General features: G+C 34.9%; 2 protein-coding genes across 6 annotated transcripts; one reads left to right on the top strand and one right to left on the bottom strand.

Annotated features, from left to right (window-relative positions):
* Positions 1-1,236: 1,236 nt before the first annotated feature.
* Positions 1,237-2,323, bottom strand: LOC110687074 (23 kDa jasmonate-induced protein-like). Its single transcript, XM_021863702.1, is given in 3 exon segments — positions 1,237-1,532; positions 1,897-2,098; positions 2,100-2,323. Coding segments are annotated over 3 exon segments (624 nt in total). The 3' UTR covers positions 1,237-1,334.
* Positions 2,324-5,057: 2,734 nt separating this feature from the next.
* LOC110687251 (protein PFC0760c-like) lies at positions 5,058-15,071 on the top strand. Of its 5 annotated transcripts, none has more exons than XM_021863872.1 (5): positions 5,058-5,462; positions 12,337-12,639; positions 12,737-13,220; positions 14,325-14,554; positions 14,727-15,071. In XM_021863872.1, exons 2-5 carry the CDS (start codon positions 12,511-12,513, stop codon positions 14,904-14,906), a joined length of 1,023 nt encoding a protein of 340 aa, XP_021719564.1. In that variant the 5' UTR covers positions 5,058-5,462; positions 12,337-12,510; the 3' UTR covers positions 14,907-15,071. The 5 variants fall into 5 exon arrangements, with proteins under 5 accessions (XP_021719564.1, XP_021719569.1, XP_021719568.1 ...); XM_021863877.1 differs by having other exon boundaries at positions 5,060-5,462; positions 14,704-14,820; XM_021863876.1 differs by having other exon boundaries at positions 5,060-5,462; positions 14,682-14,820.

Below are 15,071 nucleotides of genomic sequence, written 5' to 3'. Positions count from 1 at the left end.
GGAATCAATAGATATAATGTGAAAGGAAATAATGTTATAAAATAATAGTGAGGTTACAAGAAAAAGAGAAAATTATACTCCATATAAAATGTAAGTTGGGTTTCTAAATTTGAAAATGGAGCATTGATAAAAACGACCGTTTTTGAGAAGTGAGGTACTTTATACTTTAAAAAATTGGGAGTACCTTCCACACAGCTCAGTTCCGATAGAATTAGATTTTAAGGGATGGTCTATTGCAAGTTTGCAACAGCCTTATAATGAAAATTAAGTATATTGGTAGTCATTATAAGGATGATTACAATAGAAACATCTAACGTATATATGTAATCCAGTGTCGCTGATCAAACTTGGAATTCTTTAGTTTTCCTTTTGAGAGATCGACTTTAATACTAGTACAATATTATTTATTGCTCGGTTGTTGCTAAGAGTTGTAACATAGGTTGTTAATTGTTGACTTAAATTTAAACATACAAATCCCTCTTGTTGTAATTTGTATTAGCAGAAATCTTTGAGCCTTTATGGCGAAACGTACTGCCCTTCTTAAACCCTAAACCATTGGTGTATTCTGGAGTGGACATGTATTCAGACATGTTCTGCCGTCCGGGTCGTCTGCAATGTTTGCAGGAAGTTGTTCCATGGTATCTGCCTTAGAACAACTCCGGATAATAACATCAAAAGCTATAATTGCTCTAAATGCAGGTCAGAATCAGCTTATAAATCTGTTGTTTAATATGCCATGGGGTTGTCTCTGGTGATGGTGTCTAGGGTTAAAGCATATCTGGCGATAAATCATCTTTCCTTTTTGCGAGCAATTACCAATTATTTCTCATGATGTGTTACATGAATATTACATATGTTGGGGATTACACAGAAGGAAATTATGTAGCGCTATATCTCAATGCTTTGGAGCGTCTCCAAGGTTGAAATGTGTGCAAATTAAACTTTTATCTCGAAGAATATAGTATACTGATATAATAGGTAAAGAGTAGTAAACGAAGTTGTGTTTTTTTACATAAAAAGAAGTCATTTTGATGCCTTTAGCAGGGTTTGATTGTCGTAATACTTCTAATAGATGTCAGATTATTTTTTATACAGGATTACAGCAATTGCATATATCAAACCAAAAGAAAGGAAATTTTAATTATATGGTACAGGAAGGAAAACCCAGCTCATAGGTGAGTTATATATATGACAGAAACATCAGCATAAAAACCAACAAACAAACTGAATAAAAAAAAGGCCTTGTTTGATCCCAAAGCTTCAAGTATGCATTGTAGCAGAAGTAGTCATTACTTAGGTGATAATGTGATATGCAATAGTGCAGCATACACAATTTATTTAGGTTTAGGCAGAGTCATAATCACCTCGAATATGGGTTTTGAAGTGTTGCCAATGGAGCCACTTATGTATCCCCCTTCTTCGCAGGCCTTATTCACCAATTTCCCCTTACTCAGCTTGTTGTCAAGAGCTTGCCATATTCCTACCCTCTCTGCCTGCTCATAGTGCCCTGCTTCGCGAATTTCAGTATACACCTATAACAAAATCTTCAACGTTACAAGAGGATTCAATTTCCATTGTAAAATCACTAGCCAAATACCGTCAAAAAAAAAAAAAAAAAAAAAAACAAATCACTAGCCAAATAAGTCAATTGGTGTATACATAGTCCGTTATGCAAGCCAAAAAGCGAGAAAAATAAGGCTAAAGATTAAAGATTATGCTCTGAGTACCCGTACTTATATTTAACAAACTAGCTTGCATGTATTTGGTACGTTTTAGCTGAGCATGTGAATATGTGATCGAGTTGTTCAATTGTTCATTAATATTACACTTAGACAAATTATGTCAATAATATGAAGTAAATACTATACTAGTATATGATAGTAAAAAACTATATACCTGATTGGTGGGGCTTGAAAAAGTGTTAGAAAATCCCATGAACCAGTGTTGCTCCTTGCCTTGATTGTTGAAGGCAGAGTATACAATGCCGGCTCTTGAACTCTTTTCCTGGTTATAGTATTGACCGTGCAAGAACGCACCCCACTGCCCATTCGCAATGATCACCGGGTACGCAGACTAGCAAACACGTCCCTTCCAGTCCAGTCGCATTGTAGATCAGACACATTATGCTCACAACATCGTCCCCAAATCGACACTGCAGCTTCTCCACGTAGTGTCGAGCATCCACGGCTTTGCCCTCGGCGTTCACCTTTTCTAGTGCAACCTTTGCTCGGTCTTGCTGGGTGATCGAGTTCTTGCCTTGATATTCAGGCATCGCTCTCAAGGTTGCCGTGGTAACTGGAGTTCCAAACACGGTTGAGCCCATTTTCTTTAATTTTCAACCTGCAAAGACGTGTTATGTTACAAAAATTATTTCATGTTACAAAAACTTACGAAGTACATACATATATAAATATTTTCTTATACTAGGACTAGTATTAAGATAGGATGAAATAAAAAGATATTATTGTGATATTATATTGTGAATTTGTGATCATATTCTGGAAAATATCTTGTGAAAAGATATATGTTATAGTTTACGGAAGTTAGTCAGATGTAGAGGGAGTATGCCTTACTTAGGCTTTTTTTTATTTTTTATTTTTTTTATTTTTTATTTTTTATCACCAATCTACATATGTCGAATAAAAATGAATTCACTCACGAACACTGAAAATAACAATTGAATATGAGAGTACATATAGAAAGCATTTAAATAAATTTTAGATTTTTATTTTAGGTATTTCTAACATCACACTAAGGGGTCGTTTGGTTTGCACGGGGTAAACAGAATGGAATGAACAAAGGGAATGAAATGGAATAGAATGAAAATCCCTCAAATGTAGTATGTTGTTTGGTTGTAAAAAAACAATGGGAATCACTAGATTCACCACCACCACACCCACACACCCTCACCGCGTTTTCGAAGGTTGTGGTGGCTGGACAGAACCCTAACCCCCATCCCTACCCCTCGCCGCCCATCCCTAACCCCTCGCCCCTCAGACCTAACCCCTCCAACTACACGGTGGTCGACTTAGAAGGGTTTCTAGGGTTGGGGTGGCCTTTTCGAGGAGAGGGGGGGTGTTTTCAAGGGCTATGCGTGGGTGTGGGGAAGGTTTTCCAGGGAGGGAAGGTAGTTTCAAGGGGCGGCGAAGGGTTAGGGAGGGGCGATGACTAGTGAGATGTGGGGATGGCCGAGATTAGGGAATTTTTTCGAGGGAGTTGAGGGGATGGCCGACGAGGGGTGGTGGAGTTGAGGGGATGGCCGGCGAGGGGTGGAGGAGGTGCGACGAAGGGTAGGCGGTGGTGCAGTTTTTTGGTGATGTGTGTAGGTAGGAGGGTGGTGGTATGGTGGTGTGGTGGTGGCCAAGGAATGGAATGGAAATACCTTGGGGGGGGGGGGTGGGGAATGAACTTGGAGGGATTTGGGGGAATGAAGGGGGAAAGGGGAAATGGAAAAGTGGCCTAACAAACAACAACAAAGGGAATGATTCCCGTCAATTCCCATTCTTTTTGTTAAATACCCCCAACCAAACGGCCCCTAAGTATAAGGATTTTACAATTAGACTTTGAGAGAAAACTATTCTAACTTCCTGTTTACCTTTTCTTTTAAGGAAAAAGAAAAATCACTTCATACTGACTATTTAATAGGATTGTCTTTCATTAAGGATTATTCTGATTTCCTAAATGGATAAAATTTTAATTGTATTTTTATGCAAATCTATAAGATTAAACACTATCAAATTATAAATTAGCTATGTCTCGATAAATATCTTATATCAATTTAAAGTTGATAGTAGAAATACATTGCACGAGATTATAGATTATAAACAAATATAATCATATATCACTAATAAATAAAGCCGGTCTCGCAGCCAGGCCACGAGACAGCGACACTTGGTATTCTAGTTTTTCGCCAAGTGTCGCGCCACGTTGGCGAAAACAAGGTATTATTGTGACACATATGATGCTAAATAAGCGAATTTTGGATAGATTTTTTAAGATAAAATTGTTGTATAGAGTTTTATTGTCGATATATTTCTAATATTTTATATATATACACAAAATTAATCATAACTTTTAATAAAAATCTTATATCTCGGTTCTATTTCCATCATCAAATTCGTTTTAAAAAGTTCTTTAAAATAAGATTCATTTATAATACATTAATTTATTTTAAAAATTAATAGTGAATATTTGTAAAAAATACTTTCAGTTCAGTAAAAGTAATTTAAATTCAATAAAAATAATTTCAAGTTAATAATAACATAGGTATATTTAATTATTCAATAAAATAAAGAATATGTAAAAATAAGTTCTAATCAGTTTTTTGTTTGCTAAAAATACTTTCACTTCAATAAAAATAATTTAAGTTCAATAAAAATAATTTCAAGTCAATAATAACATAGATATCTATTTAGAAACAAAACTACAAAAATTACCCTTCTATATAAATTATCAAAAGGGATTATATGACCGTATTTGATATTCATGCCAAAAGTTTATCCTAAATCTTATCAACCATCCGCGCATATATATACCCGAGTTTTTAGAGCGCCACGTAAGATTTTATTTAAAAAACTATTAGAGCGCCACTTAGGATTAATATTTTTAAAACGCTACAATAAGATTTTGCCACGTAAGATTAGTTTTATTTTTTTTATTTTTAAAGCGGTAGGTAGGATTTAATAAAAATAATTGCCACGTAGGATTAATAATTTTAATAAGCTACAAAAGGATTATGCCACATAAGATTAATTTTAGAGCGTCACATAGGAAAATGTTATATTTTAGCCAATTAAAAAAAAAGAATTGCAATTTATTTTAGACACTACTACATTTTTGACCAAATGCAACGGCCTAATAAAGGCTAATACAACGGTATTCTAATTTCCGTTGCAATCGAGTAGGCTATTGCCACGAATTTAACACTAATGTTCTTAGAGGTATAGCTATTGCCACGGCTGTAAAAAACCGTTGCAATAGCCTAGCTATTTTAACAAAAATGAGAGCTATTACAACGGTATGTGTTGTATCGTGAAAAAATATAGAACGAATGAAGCGCGCATTTCTTCCCTCTATTTTTTTCACCAAATATTTTGAACAACACGTGGAAGAATTTGCTTCCCTCTATTCTCAATTCTCACATACAGTACCTTTCAATTCCCTTTTTTCTCCATTTTCCCCATTGTCAATTTCTCACCATTTTCACAGTACCATTTTCCCCATCTTCTCAGATCCTATAGCTTCAATTCTCCAAAAATACTTATAGATTTTGAGACGAAAATCACGAAAAAAATACTCCAAAATTCTTAGAGGAAAATAAGCAAAGAAAAAACGAAGGCGGCACTCCGGCGGTGGTGGCTGAAAGCGGCAGTCAGGCGGTGGTGGCTGATAGCGGCACAGGCGGTCTCAATTTCATCTTGCATGTCCCTTCCTTGAGCTGATTGATCGAAATTCGCTTCAAGGTATTCAACGAATTTTCGTTTTGGGTTAATTAAATTTGAAGTTTTTGCTTTTGTGTTTGGGAATTTGTATGTGATGCCATTGAAGATGAAGTTTCTGCTCTGGTAACTCTTGGAATTAAACGGCTAATGGGTTTTGTTTTGCAAAATTGATTTTTTTATTTTATTATTTTTGAAACCTAGAAGTATTGAATATTGTATTTGAGTAGTCTAATGGGGTTTTTTTGGGGGAATTTCATATAAATGGATATTAAGAAGATATATTGATTTGGGGTGGCTGATTTGGTTCATGGGGTAAGACTTTAGTGATCTAAGTTTTTGACTATTTATTTTTGGGGTGGCCGAAATTTCTTTTTTCATAATTGAATGTGTATACAACTCAGTCTGTTCATCAATCTAGATCAAAACATCCCTTGATTGAATATATAGTTGTATACAAAGTTTTCATTGGTTTTAAAACTCTTAGATTGGTATTCAATGCATACCAAATTCCATTTGCATTCTTCTAACTTTTAATAAAATTTGTAACAAGAAAGGGAAATAGTATAACCTGTTTTAAACTTTTTAGAATACATTTCAAGTATTTGTTTCCTACTTACAATATATCTGAAATTATATCGAGGCCCTCGTAATTGTATTACTATTTTCTAGCGTCTCCACGCCATAGCTTTTGCTGTAAGGTCATTGGGGTATATCCGTGCAGAAAATCCATAGTGTAAATAGTGTAGTCAGATACAGTGGAAAACTTGTCGTGGGCATTTATGGCTGTTTATGACTTTTTTGTTGGGAAGTTTAGAAAATTATGGGTTGTATCTTGTATGAAGATGACATTAGTTTCTTGAATTCATATTTTGTTAGCTGTTTTTGAATCTTATTTTCGTCAATAGTTTGTAGTAGCTACAGAACTTATTTTTGCAAAGTGCAAACTGAGCTAGGCAGAGACTAATTATTAATGATATCACCGTAGTGTGTTTATGTTGCAAATTTGTCTCCAAATTCCATTTGCAATCTTCTAACTTTCAATAAAATTTGTAACAAGAAAGGGAAATAGTATAACCTGTTTTAAACTTTTTAGAATACATTTCAAGTATTTGTTTCCTACTTACAATATATATGAAATTCTTATGTAATTATGCTTTAAGTCTACTTTCCTCTCTGTTTTTTGCGTTTCCTGGCAGTTCTTTTTTGATGTGCTGCTTATGAGAGGCTAATGAATATTATAAGTTATGTTTTCTATATTGATTGTGCTTCTTTTGTCCCATTGTTTTTATTTGTCTTTCATGTAATAGTCAGTAACTTGGATCTCTAAATTGTCAGAAACTATTTATATAGCCAACTTTATTTATAGTTTTTACTCAAGTATATCCAAATGTCCTTCACGTATTTTTATGTTTTCCTTGTTTTTCGTTGCCTATACTCTAGTCTATTTGGTGTGTAATATGTGTCCTCCGTTTATGGTTAAATCTCCATTCATTAGTTACTTGTTCTTGTTTTTGTCTATCCTTCGTTTTGCAATGTCAAACAAGTCAACCCTTATTTGGCTAGTAGTCTTTACTATCCTGACATTGATGGGTTAGGCATTTTTACTCTAATGTGCTATCCTATTTAGTATTTAGTTATAGAAGTCACCCAAAGCCTTTAGATTTAACAGAAATAATTATTGGAAATTACTGTTATTCAATCTTTAGATGTGTATCATTGCATATGTGTGTGTGAATAATAGCTGCACTGAGGGCTTTAAAAGAGGCTTAGAAGGCTGGGTCTGAATACGTAATTCGCATGAGAAGGGTCTGAATACCCAAGCATCAAGGAATTGCTGCTGACTTCAGTCGCGTTTCCCATACTATAGAGCTGGGAAAGGTAATAAGCTGATTAGCTTAGACAAGCCAACAATCTATCTCATATAAGTCTGTACAAATTATAATGGAAACAGAACAAGTAACTTATGCAGATCATGTTTTCTTTTGATTGTCATAGGGTCTCGTACCTTCTTACACATGTCGGTGTTTTCTTGACGCATAAGGTTTACCTTTTCGCATAGCTCCATATTTTCCTGCTGAATGATATTCCCCCTTAAAAAGGAAATGGTAATAGAACTAACATATATAGTAAGATTTTGTTGTCATCTTTTCTGTTAAGAATATAAAAGGAAGGTAATAATCTTGTAAAGGACCTTGTGGTTAAGCTCTCGAATCTCATTTGTAAGGATTTGTTCCTGCATTGGTAGGATGCATTGTTCAGTAAATTAAGACAACTAATTTTCATACTGAAACTGAAGTTAACTAGCTACTTAGACTCTCAAGTAACGAGTTTCTTGCCTTTTTCATACGAACCCCTCGAAGATTCATTTCTAGTTGCTCTTCTAGAGATTGCAGCTCCTCTATGTTTAGACCGGAGAGCTTTTGTCCCATAAGTTGCCTGCCTTATCAGAATGGAAATGAAGTCCCTAAATTAGGGTATATGAACTCTTTGTTTTAGCTACTCTTTTATATATTAATCGAACTACTACACCAAATCATAATTACCTAAATGCCTCTTAAGTTTTCTATTTAAGGCAAGCAGTTTCTGCAAAATATGGTTTATCTTGATTTGTATTGTTTATTTGATGGTGGCTCTTAAAATACTAGAAGAATGATTATACTTTGATATGGGTTCTCCCCTAATATTATCAGTTTAATGCTTTTTAACTTTCCTTGCTAATTACACTTGCCTCTTTTTAATATCTCATTACTTTTTCATTGTTACTAGATTAATGTAAAGTGGGTCATAAATTTGTATGAATATAACTTTGATACTCCTTGCTTATTACACTTGATAAATTTGTCCTTGGCAGTAGAAATACACTAGTTTTAAGTATTCAGATTTTTAGAGTAGTTCTCTTTCTTCCTAGTGGTTGTAAAGCAGATTTTATTGTCAGTTCTTTCTAATTGATTAAAGTAACTCTCTTAATTCTTTGTGAATTGATTAAATGTTTTTACAGTAAAAATTAATTAAAGTAACCCTCTTAATTCTTATCCTAAAGTATGGATAGTGGAACTAAAGAGTGGTGGATGTTTGCCAAATGGAGTGATAAATATGAGCGGGGAGTAGATGAATATGTACAAAAGGCTTTTGCTTTTAAGTCTCAAGGAAATCAAATTTGTTTTCCTTGTGAAAGTTGTCATTATCATTTTTGGCATCATGAAAGTGTTATGAGAGATCACCTTATTTGTAATGGTTTTGTTCCTCGAACGGATAAATTATCAGAGTTAGGGATCAACATTAGCATTGAAAGGGAACAAACTATTTTGGATTATGATGAAGGGTCAAACCCAAATGATTTTAATGATGACATATTAGGGTTGTTGCATGATGCACGTGATGCTTTTACAAATGGGCCAAATGACGAGGCAAAAAAGTTTTTTAAGTTAGTTGAAGAGGGCGAGGAAGAATTGTATGTCGGTTGTAAAAATCATTCAAAACTTTCCTTCATGATCCGACTTTTTATTTTGAAGTGTGATCATTAGCTAACTAATGCTGCTTTTGGAGATATATTGGAGCTTATAATGGAGGCGTTACCTGATGCAAAACTGCCAGCTTCTTTTAATAAAGCAAAAGGTGTTTTGAAAGTGTTTGGGTTGGATTACACTAAGATAGATGCATGCCCAAATGATTGCATGATATACTGGGAAGAGCATTAAAATTGCAAAAAGCTGCCATGTTTGTGAGACGCCAAGATGGAAATCAACTGACACATAGAATGACATACAGAATGAAAATGGAAAGATGTATAGGATTCCTCAAAAGATTCTTAGGTACTTTCTAATAAAGAAAAGGATTCAACGACTATTTATGTGTCAAGAGACGACAAGATATATGACTTGGCATGCTAATGGGCGTGAAAATGATCATCTTTTACATCATCTAGTTGATGGTCAAGCTTGGAAGGAATTTGATTCTTTATATCCAAAGTTTGCTGATGACCCACGCAATGTGAGGCTTGGGTTAGCCACAGATGGATTTGGCCCATTCAACTCAATGAGCATTGTCCATAGTACATGGCCAGTTATGTTGATTAATTATAACTTGCCTCCTTGGATGATTATGAAGCCCGAGTATCTGATGCTAGCCTTACTAATTCCCGGTTCGTCTTCCCCTGGCAATGACATTGACATATATTTGCAGCCACTTATCAAGGACTTAAGGGATTTGTGGGAGTTTGGGTTGGAAACTTATGATGCTTTGACTAATCAAAGGTTTGACATGCATGTATCATTAATGACTACCGTGAGTGATTTTCCAGGTTATGCAATGTTGTCTGGGTGGAGCACAAAAGGATACTTGGCATGCCCTGAATGTTATTACGAAACAGATTCCGAGTGGTTGCCTTATAGTGGTAAGAATGTGTATAGGTCAAATCGTAAATTTTTGGATCCATCTCACCCTTGGCGTCATGATAAGAGGCCCGTTCAACTCAATGAGCATTGTCCATAGTACATGGCTAGTTATGTTGATTAATTATAACTTGCCTCCTTGGATGATTATGAAGCCCGAGTATCTGATGCTAGCCTTACTAATTCCCGGTTCGTCTTCCCCTGGCAATGACATTGACATATATTTGCAGCCACTTATCAAGGACTTAAAGGATTTGTGGGAGTTTGGGTTGGAAACTTATGATGCTTTGACTAATCAAAGGTTTAACATGCATGTATCATTGATGACTACCGTGAGTGATTTTCCAGGTTATGCAATGTTGTCTGGGTGGAGCACAAAAGGATACTTGGCATGCCTTGAATGTCATTACGAAACAGATTCCGAGTGGTTGCCTTGTAGTGGTAAGAATGTGTATAGGTCAAATCGTAAATTTTTGGATCCATCTCACCCTTGTTGTCATGATAAGAGGAATTTTGACGGAAAACTTGAGGAAAGATGTCAACCTATTCCATTGAATGGAATTGATGTTGAGAATATGTTGCGTGATTTTCCAAATGCATTAGGAAAGATGCAAAAGAAATCAAGGCGTGATGTGGATGATCCGACTCCGTGGAGAAAGAAACCCATATTTTTTGAGTTGCCATATTGGAAGCATTGCTCTAATCGCCATAATCTTGATGTAATGCATATTGAGAAAGATGTATTTGATAATGTCATTGCGACGTTATTAGACATTTCTTAGAAGACCAAGGATAATGTGAGTGCTTGTCGAGATTTGGTAGAACTTAATCTGATGCTAGAGCTCCAACCAATAGAATTGGAAGATGGTAGTGAAGAATTTCCAAGATCTCGCTTTTGGATGTCATTGGAGCAAAAGCGTAAGTTTTGCCAGGTTATAAAAAATTCTAAGCTTCCTCAAGGTTATGCTTCTAACCTTAGTCGTTGTGTGCAAGTTGGAGAAAGGAAAATAGCAGGCTACAAAAGCCACGATGCTCATTTAATGATGAATTATCTTCTTCCAATTGATGTGAAGACAACATTACCCAAAGATGTTGCTAGTCCTTTGATAAGACTTTGTGCTTTTTTCAAAGGTATATGGAGTAAAACTATTGATCCTCGAGGTCTTGGAAAATTGCAATCCGAGATAGTTGAAACTCTATGCCTACTTGAGTGGATTTTTCCACCTGCTTTTTTTTAATATAATGGAACATTTACCCATACACTTAGTAGATCAAATTAAGTTGGGTGGACCTGTGAGTTCAAGGCGTATGTATGGAATTGAGATGAATCTTCATGAAATGATACAAGATGTTCGAAACAAGGCTCGCCCAGAAGGCTCAATGGCAGAAGGATACCAAGTTAAAGAATGTGTTGCTTTCATAGCTAGATTTTTGAAACGATCAAGCAAAGCCATACCTGAAGTTAATGAGTTTGGTACCTCAAAATCATTTTTCCCTAAGGTAGGACGTCCTATCAAAGGAAAAGGAAGGACCTCAAAGAAAAAAAATCGTAGACACATAATTGATCGCATTACATGGGCACAAGCGCATCGTTATTATGTCTTGTTCAATTGTGATTGTGAAGAAGTTGAGAAATATATAAGGTAAGATTTGTAACCATAACATAGGTTTATTATTATTATTATTATTATTATTATTATTTATTATTATTATTATTATTATTATTATTATTGTCGTTGTTGTTGTAATATATACTAAATTCTGTCGCCTTAGTAAGATAAATATTTTATTTTTACAGTGAGCATAAGATTTGTGTAAGTGCTAAAAGGAAAAGAAAATGGAAAAGTGATCAAGACCATAGCAAGGATTTCATGGATTGGTTTAGGGAGAAAGTTGATTTGATTCTTAAAGAAGGCCATGATAATATCCAGGACCATATTTTGTGGTTATCAAAAGGTCCCTCTCATGTTGCCAAAAAGCACACAAGGTACTCAGTTAACGGCTATAGGTTTCATACCATGAAGCGAGATGCAAACTGCGTAACTCAAAACAGTGGTGTCACTCTAACAACCACTACACATAGCTTTGCAAGCTCCAAAGATCAAAATCCTGTTGTGGGAAATGTAAATTATTTTGGTTCAATAACTGAAATCATTGAGATATCCTGTCATGGTCATTTCAGTGTTGTCTTATTTAGATGTCAATGGTTTCACTCAGAAAAGGATGTTGATGAGCTCATTACGGTTAATATGAATAAGACCGTTTCTAAAGAGGAACCTTTTATCTTAGCAAATCAAGCACATCAAGTGTTTTATGTAGAAGATTTGAATAGAGAAGGGTGGTATTATGCTATTCAAATCCCTCCTAGAGAGTTTTCAGATGGTATTAACATACATTTTTTTAATACTTCACTATATGTTATAAATGAGCTTATTTTACATTGCAATTCGTTTCAGTTTATTGTATTTACATACAAAATTAACATACTTCCATTTTTTTTCCAGATGAAACGGAGTAGACCCAAAGTTGTTGCTTCCAAAAATCATCTTACAGAATATGGGCTGCAACGGCTTCAAAAACTAAAATGCAATGCAGAAAGAATGGAAGCCCTAAGATCGGCATCTCTTGCTAATAAGATACTTTAAGACAAAACAAAAGCCTTATTTTGTCCAAGTGCAATGCAGAATAGTACACCAAAAAATGAGGATGATGACTCTACGTCAGAATATGATGGTGAAAATGAGGTTGAAACTGATAACATTATGGCTGACAATCTCACTTCTGGAAAAAGAAAAGCCAATAAACAGGTGTGTACTTCTATTTTTTCATTTATACAGACTGTTTTTATTGTTTGTCACGGTTTACATGTAATTAGTAATGCTTTATTTTCCTTTTGTTTTATAGGTTTCAAAGCAAGTAAATAAATCATCACTTCGCCCCAAAACTATGGCTGATGTTGTGGAAGTGAATAGCCGTAAGAAGCATGCAGTTGATGAAGTTCAGAACATTCTCTCACTTAAGGTTTCTAGAGTTCAAGATCAATGCATCCAAAAGAAGGAGCAAGTTATCTCAGAAAAGAAGGGATCAAAACGAGCGTTCTGTTCTCCTGGTTTCATGTCAGCGTACCTCGAGTTCCGGAAAAAGCAAAAAGAAAATAATGAAGCGTTTGTAGCAAGTAATCAGTCGTTGAATGATTCTCTTACAAGAAACACTAGGATTTGTGGCGCTGCATTTAATGAGGATGATAATGATGATGCGGATGCACTAAGTGAGAATGATGAAGCGGATGCCCTAAATGAGAATGATGATGATGTTGGTGATGAATATGAGGGTGATCAAGAATTAGAAGATGAAGTTTTATCTAACTATGGAAGGGAAGGAATGCAAGGTATTGTTTTTCTCTTACTTCCTTCCTAGCTACCGCTCCTTCTTGTTCAATCCCTTAGTTGTTTTTCCTTTCTTTTTTCCTCCTGTTTTTCCTTTCCTTTTTCCTCATGTTTTATGTGTTTTCCATCTACATGGGGATTTTTTTTTGAATTTTCTGCTAAAGATTTGGTTATTTGGCTGCCCTTGAATTGAATTTGTGTTATCTGAATTTTGGTTAATTGACTAATGAGATGATTTCAAGTTTTTTCGGAATTATCAAAATGGCTTTATTTAATAATTAATCATATTATTCATTAGTCTGTTACATTATGCATATATGATACTATGGTTTTACTGTGAATCTTAAATTTCTTTAGAACATACTATGGTTTTACTGTTATTTGCGTAAGTTAGCAGTAATCTGATGACATATCACAAACTGAATGAATTGGTACCTGTTAAATAATAGTACACAAATTTGTATCAGAGGCGAGCAAATAAGCAAACTTCACAGAGCCTGCCTGAAGATGAAGAAGCATAAGAGAGCCATTACTGCATCTCAAATGCAAAGCAATAATGGGAGCTACTAGGGGGTTTTACAGACCTCTTTTTTCTATTTTAATCCTTTTGGCAGTTGTTTCATCACCAGCTTTCAATCGTTTCTTAGTTGTCTTCTTGTCAGGTGACTTCTTGTTAGATGACTTCTTGGTATGAGTCTTCAGGGAAATATTGCAGTTTTTTTCAACCTCTTCCCCGTCTTCCTCTAATACGTCTGATGTTCTATGCTTTGTATCATTATCATCTCTAGCAGGGATTTTATCACTAGAAGGCTCTGAATTAGATGAAAAAGTTGTGATAGATTGAGTAGGAGCCTGTTCCACAAAATAGATTTTCAAAAACACAAAAAAAAAAAGCAACCCTGACACCTTCTCAACGAAAAAAACAGGCCAAAAACATCGAATAACTATATCTGCAGCTTACTACCCTATTATTATTTAACTGGCACCAATTCATTCAGTTTGTCCAAGAACCTCCTCATTCAGTTTGCATTTTCGTTACAATAGTATTTAGTTGATGTATTTGCAACCTCTATCTTGTAACATGTTTCTTACAAATGTGTACACAGAAACAGAACCTGAAAAAGCTCCTAACAGAAAAAGGCATCGAGGTCCAACAATTCTACCCAAGGTTCATGCACGAACAAGAGACGAGTGTGAAGTTATTGTTTCACGGGAAATTGTTCAGGAGTTCAAGCAATTCTTGGGTACTGTGGCAAGGGATTCTGAACTTGCACCACTAAATTATATTAACTTTCCAAGTCTACCCACACTTGACAAAATGTGGGAGTATGTCCAAGTACGCAGTAATATAATTCATTTTGTTGGATTTCATTTTCTACATAATTAATTCCTCGTTAATAATTGGACCTCCATATGCTACATACATGTTACATACTAATGTTTTATTTTCATGATTTGTTTATGAAAAATATATGGTTCCTGAAGCTGGAAGATAATGGGTGATGCAGGCTATCAATGGAAGCTGGAAAGCTCATAAATGCTTTACTAAGAAGAAATATTTCTCTGCATATCCCACTGATGCTTTACGATTGTTTCATAAGCCAGACACAATTTTAGAACCTCAATTTAGAGAGCTTTTGCAATACTGGCATTCTAAAGAGGCTGATGTATTATGTATATGGTTTTGAGCTGTTTTTGTGCAATATTGACTTAGTTTCATGACAAAAAAAGTCACTATTTCAGTTTATTGTTTTTATGATCGCCTTTGTTTTCAGGAGCTGTTTTTAATATAATCATGTTTGTGCTACTATTTACTTTCATAGCCTGATATAGATTATGTCTTGCTTGGGTTA

Source organism: Chenopodium quinoa, unplaced genomic scaffold (genome assembly GCF_001683475.1).
Source record: "Chenopodium quinoa cultivar QQ74 unplaced genomic scaffold, ASM168347v1, whole genome shotgun sequence".
Taxonomy (NCBI): domain Eukaryota; kingdom Viridiplantae; phylum Streptophyta; class Magnoliopsida; order Caryophyllales; family Amaranthaceae; genus Chenopodium; species Chenopodium quinoa.
The sequence above is the reverse complement of the archived record's forward strand: the minus strand, read 5'-3'. Positions and strand labels throughout refer to the sequence as shown.

Excerpts from the sequence above, each read along its gene's own strand:
- LOC110687251 (XM_021863872.1), top strand. The coding sequence starts at position 12,511 with ATGCAGAATAGTACACCAAAAAATGAGGATGATGACTCTACGTCAGAA. Across the intron at positions 13,221-14,324 it reads TGGAAGGGAAGGAATGCAAG|AAACAGAACCTGAAAAAGCT; the intron begins GTATTGTTTTTC and ends ATGTGTACACAG. Across the intron at positions 14,555-14,726 it reads AAATGTGGGAGTATGTCCAA|GCTATCAATGGAAGCTGGAA; the intron begins GTACGCAGTAAT and ends TGGGTGATGCAG.